Source organism: Petaurus breviceps, unplaced genomic scaffold (assembly GCF_028583685.1).
Source record: "Petaurus breviceps papuanus isolate PSGF00001 unplaced genomic scaffold, PetGlider_PUasm1.0 90865, whole genome shotgun sequence".
NCBI classification, from domain to species: domain Eukaryota; kingdom Metazoa; phylum Chordata; class Mammalia; order Diprotodontia; family Petauridae; genus Petaurus; species Petaurus breviceps.
Genome location: NW_027187367.1, coordinates 11,714,068 through 11,719,623, shown reverse-complemented (window position 1 = coordinate 11,719,623; position 5,556 = coordinate 11,714,068). Strand labels below are relative to the sequence as shown.

The 5,556-nt window shown below is 47.7% G+C and overlaps 1 protein-coding gene across 3 annotated transcripts in view; it reads left to right on the top strand.

The window, feature by feature from the left end:
- Positions 1-5,556, top strand: part of CPNE5 (copine 5) — a 220,112-nt gene that overhangs the window by 209,112 nt on the left and 5,444 nt on the right. For 2 of the 3 annotated variants that reach the window (XM_069073578.1, XM_069073577.1), the window contains 4 exons: positions 679-860; positions 3,527-3,654; positions 3,955-4,057; positions 4,769-4,826. In XM_069073578.1, the coding sequence (XP_068929679.1) occupies positions 679-860; positions 3,527-3,654; positions 3,955-4,057; positions 4,769-4,826 (471 nt within the window). The remainder of the gene's footprint in view (positions 1-678; positions 861-3,526; positions 3,655-3,954; positions 4,058-4,768; positions 4,827-5,556) is intronic. The other variant, XM_069073579.1, reaches the window with a different exon arrangement.

The window sequence follows — 5,556 nt, the reverse complement described above, 5'->3', positions numbered from 1 at the left end:
TAGCTTCTAGCAGGGTTAGGCTTAGTTCTTTCTTTTTATGAGGGGGGAAGGCAAGGCAATTGGGGTTAAGTGACTTGTCTAAGGTCACAAGCTAGTACGTGTGTCAAGTGTCTGACACCAGAGTTGAACTCAGGTCCTCATGACTCCAGGGCTGTTGCTCTATTCACTGAATGACCTAACAAGTTCTTCCTGTTTGGAGAAGTGAGGCTTGTGGGCTACAGTGGTCCAGTGGGGCTTCAAGCTGGAGGTAGGACCTGATCAGGATGGGGAGGGTTGGAATAGACAGGAGAGGGGAGAATGAGCGTGGTATGTGTGGTGAGAGACAAAGGGGCAGTACACATTTATTTATTTTTTAAATGTGTTTAAGGATAGAGCCAAAGGGCATAATAAATCATTCAAATTAAAATATAATCTCCTTGAGGGCTGGCATTTTTTGTTTTTTGCCTTGGAATCCCCATCATCCAGCATAGTGCTTGGAACTAAAAGTAGGGGCTTAATGAATGATCGTCCAATAGAACTGAACTAAGTTGCATTGAATCCGGGTTATTGTGGGGAAAGGATTTCACCCCGAGCCCTGCAGTGGTCTTGGGGGCCTCTGGCGGACCTCAGGGGAGGTTGTGATGATGGGGATCTGCTTCAGATCAGCCTGGGCCAACCCGCCACCTTCTGTCTCTGTAGGCAACCCTTCCCAGTCCACGTCCCTGCATTACATGAGCCCATACCAGCTGAATGCCTATGCCCTGGCACTAACAGCCGTGGGGGAGATAATCCAGGACTACGACAGTGACAAGATGTTCCCAGCCCTGGGCTTTGGGGCCAAGCTTCCTCCTGATGGCAGAGTTTCCCATGAGTTCCCACTGGTATGTGTCTCCTCTGAGGTCAACCTGGAAATGGAGAGAAAAGGGAGAGGGAGAGTGAAGGAGAGAGAGATACAGAGAAGAGAGACAGAGAGGGAGAGGGAGGGAGGGAGGGGAAGAGAGAAAGGGAAGGAGGGAGGGGAAGAGAGAGAGAGAGAGACAGAGAGAGACAGAGAGAGAGAGAGAGACAGAGAGAGACAGAGAGAGAGAGAGACAGAGACAGAGACAGAGAGAGACAGAGAGAGAGAGAGAGACAGAGAGACAGAGAGAGACAGAGACACAGAGAGAGAGACAGAGAGACAGAGACAGAGAGAGAGACAGAGAGACAGAGACAGAGAGGGAGAGGGAGGGAGGGAGGGGAAGAGATAAAGAAAGAGAGACAGAGACAGAGAGGGAGAGGGAGGGGAAGAGATAAAGAGAGAGAGAGACAGAGAGACAGAGAGAGAGAGAGAGAGAGAGAGAGAGAGAGAGAGAGAGAGAGAGAGAGAGAGAGAGAGAGAGAGAGAGAGAGAGAGAAGAATAAGGTCATGGGCAGGGACAGAGAGCAGGAGAAGGATGGGAGAGGAGTTGGGATGCTGATAGTCCAGGGGGAAGGTTGAAATGGGAGAGGGGGAGGAGGGCATTTTTAACAAAGGATGGCTGCCCCAGTCTAGAGGTTCCTAGGACCTCTAAAGTGACCCCAAAATCTACCAGACTAGCTTGTTCTCTGACCCACACTCCTACCCCTAGTCCCTTCTTCACATACTCATTCTTCTGAGTGTTTCTGAAGCTGGCTCTGGCAGCTAGCTAGCTTAGAGCTCAGTGGAAGTAGAAATTTGGTTGAATTACCCCCTCACACACACATACACATACTCATACAACCTGGAAAAGAGGACATGAAAACTTAAGAGATGTCTAGAAGGGCCCTTAGTTCATCCTGAGATAGGGGATCAGGGAGCAATGGTATTCCCTAGGTGAAGACATAAGGTAAGATTGCTGGAGAAGGGAGAAGGGAATAGGTGGTGAAAAACTATCTGGGCCCATGAACTAGCTTGCCCAGAATGACAGAGTCGTAGAATCCCATTCAAAGACATACATCTCTCCCTTCCACCCCACTCCCAACCCAGTAGAATGTGAGCTCCTTGAGGGCAGGAACTGTTTTTCATTTTTGGACCCCAGTGCTTGGCACATAGGGGACATTTAATAAACACTTGTTGGACTGGGTTGGATTAGACTGAGCTCATGAAGATGATCCCAGACAGTACCTCCTTCCTCAGCAATTAGAGACTCTAGCCACTTTAAGGGGGATGGGGACAGGGAAATGAGTTCAACTTCATGGCAGTCCTTCAGAATTGGGACACAGAGAACCCTCATGGTCTTCACCTTTTGAACTATCTGGAATATTCCTCTTCTACCTTCCTTCAACATGTGACAAGATTTGAACCCAATGACAAAGATTGCCAAGCCAGGATGAGCAGGATCCTCTGAAACTTCTGTAGGACTGCCATGCCCAGCTGTTGTCTTCTAACCATCCTTTTCCTTCCCACCACAGCATAAGGAGAGCCCACGCCACCAAAGAGTCATGGTGGCCCTTGTATTAGGGAATTAGGCACCCCTTCTGCATTGTTGCCCCCACTATGTGATGTCCCTGAGACATTTCTCTATGCTGTCCCCTTAGGATCTCCCCCCCCCCCACAACTCCCACCTTGGGTCCTTACCTTCTGCTTTTAAGTTCAGGTGGGGTTAGTTCTAAATTTCAGTTTTCTTTTTTTTTGTTATTATTGGTTTTTTTTTTTTGTTTTTAATTCACTTTCATTTTTGAATACATCTCTGCCCCCTTCTCTCCTCATTGAACCATACCTTGTAATAATAATAATAATAAACCAAGCAAGTAATTCAGCAATGAACTCTTATAGTAATGTAATATTCCACACCCATAGTTCTCCAGTTCTGCAAATAAGGGGGGGGTGCATTTTTTCATCTTTGGGACCAATCTCTGTCATTACACAGGATTAAGCTTTGAGGGTTTTTTGTTGTTGTTGTTTATTTGTTTGGGGGTTTTGTGAGTTTTTTGTTTTTGCTTATTTGCTTTGCATTTACATTACCATGGTGGTTATGTATGTTGTTTTGCCTAGTTCTGTTTATTTCACTCTTCACTTCATAGGGCTTCCCATGTACCTCTGAATTCATCCTGCTTATTAATTCTTCCTAAGACACGATAATATTCCATTATATTCATTTTCCACAACTTGTTTTGCCAACCTTTAATTGATGAGCATCTCTCTGTTTCCAGTTCTTTATACTCCAGAAATTATGTTATGAATATTTGGGCCATATGGGAGCTTTCTTTATGACTTTGACCTCCTTGAGATACATGCCTGGCAGTGGCATCTCTGTGCCAGTGAGTGTGGATGTTTAGGTACTTTTAAAAGCATAATTCCAAACTACTTTAGAGTCATTCTGGAATATTTTCATTCCATCATCTGGACCAGGTTGCAGACCGTTTGTTCTTCCCATCCTCTTTCCCCCTGAAATAGAACTATTCTTGTCCCCTTTTTGGCCGCCTCAAGCTTTGCCCCTCCCTCCTTGCCCCTGGGTGTCTCGCCCTTTTGCCTCCAACCCCTTTCCCCATCTCCTCCCTTTGCTCCCTTGTCTCCCCTTCTGGGAGCTCGCTGGTCCTCTGCTCCTAGAATGGCAATCCGGATAACCCCTCTTGCTGCGGTATTGATGGCATCCTCGAGGCCTATCACCGAAGCCTTCGCACAGTGCAGCTCTATGGTCCCACCAACTTTGCACCAGTGGTCACTCATGTGGCCAGGTGAGTCCCTTTATCCTCCAGGATACATACACCCTTCCCCTCTCCCCCTTCTCAAAGAGACCAGCTTATCTCTGAAGAGACATTCCTTCCCAGTGCCTTTAGGGTAACTTCAAAAACATTGGCACCAACCTCCCTCGGGGCCTTCTCAGTCAGCTTCATATACAGAGTTCCTCTTCCTGGGTGGGGGAGAAAGGGAAGGTGATTATGTCTGGAGGCTACCCCATCCCCTCCTCAGACCCTGCCTAGACACGGGGTTAGAGCTCTGCCACCTAACCCCCCTCCCCCCAAAAAACCCAAAAGGCATGCAGCGACTGTACAAGATGGTTCCCAGTATTCTGTGCTCCTGATCATCACTGATGGAGTCATCTCAGACATGGCGCAGACCAAGGAAGCCATCGTCAATGTGAGTCTGAGGGGATGGAATGGGCAGATTCTTGGGTGGGGATCTGGAGGAAATGTCATGGCAGTGGCTTTAGACCTTCTTTTGCTCGCCCCCTTCTTTTGTGGCCTTGCCACTAGACACCCAATATTTGACCTGAAACTTTGCTTGCATGTGGGTATAGGTCTCTAGGGAGAACCTGGGAGGGGGCCTGAGGTTCTTTGCCTTTTTAGCTTTGGGCCAGATGAATTCAGACCATTAAGGATGCGGCTGGCTCCTCTGCCCCGGGGGAGGTGGTAGCAGCCCTGGTTGCTCTCCCTGCCCCAAATAAAGCTCAGAAGGATCTCACATTGCTAACTCAGCAGTATCAGGTTTCTACTGATTAAGGTCGTTTGGAAAAAAAGGAAGAGGGGAAGAACCTCTCTTGGGTGGGCTCCTGCTGCTCCTGGGTATCAGACTTTGGACCAATCCCTGCTCTCCCTGTCTCTCTCCCTGTTTCCGGTCTTCTGTCTGTCTTTTTGTCATCCCTTCTTCTCTGACTTTTCTTTGGTCTTCCTCTCCCCTTGTCTTTCTCTTCTCTCTATTCCTCCCTCCGTCTTTGTCTTATCCCTTCCACTCTACCTCTTTCCCCCATTCCCTCTGGTTCCCCCTCCCCCCCATCTCTTTGTCTTTTCTCCCTCCTGGTGTGTTCTGTTTCCCCTCTGGCTTCCTATGCTGGTGCTCTTTGACCAACAGGCTGCCAAACTCCCCATGTCCATTATCATCGTGGGCGTTGGCCAGGCTGAGTTTGATGGTAAGACCCAGTTGCTTTCCTTTTCCTTCTTCCTTTCCTATCATTCTATGCTTTCCTAGGGGCACCATGGTACCCATGGGGTGGGATCCAATTGCTCCTATCTATGAGAGAGGAGGGGGGGGGGGAGAGAGAGAGAGAGAGAGAGAGAGAAAAGGGATAGAAGAGAAAGAGAGAGGAGAGACAGAGAGATAGAAGAGAGATTAAAACAGAGATAGAGAGAGGAAGAAGAGAGAAGAAAGGAGAGGGGGAGAGAAAAGATGGTGAAAAAGAAGAGAAAGAGGAGAGAGTACATGTGTGCAAGAGAGGAGAGAAGAGAAAAGAAAGAAGAGAGAGGGAGGGAGGGAGAAAAGAGAGTGAAAAAGGAGAGAAAAAGAGGAGGGTGGAAGGGAGAGAGGAGAGAGAGTATGTGTATGTTTATATGTGTGTCTGTGTGTGTGAAAAACAGAGAGAAAAGAAAAGAATGTGTGTATGAGGGATGTAGAAGAGAGAATATATGAGAAAGGAAAGAGAGAAAGCTTATCAAAGAGAGGGCTTGTGTAAGAGAAACAGAAGTGAGAAAGAAAATCCTGTGAGAGAAACAGAGTGGAGAAAGAGTATGTGTGAGAGAGCAAGTGAGGAAGACAGGACAGAGAGAAAAGAGTGTGTATAAGAGGAAAGGGAAGGGAGTATGCGAGGGGAAAATGGTGTGTGTGTGTGTGTGTGTGTGTGTGTGTGTGTGTGTGTGTGTGTG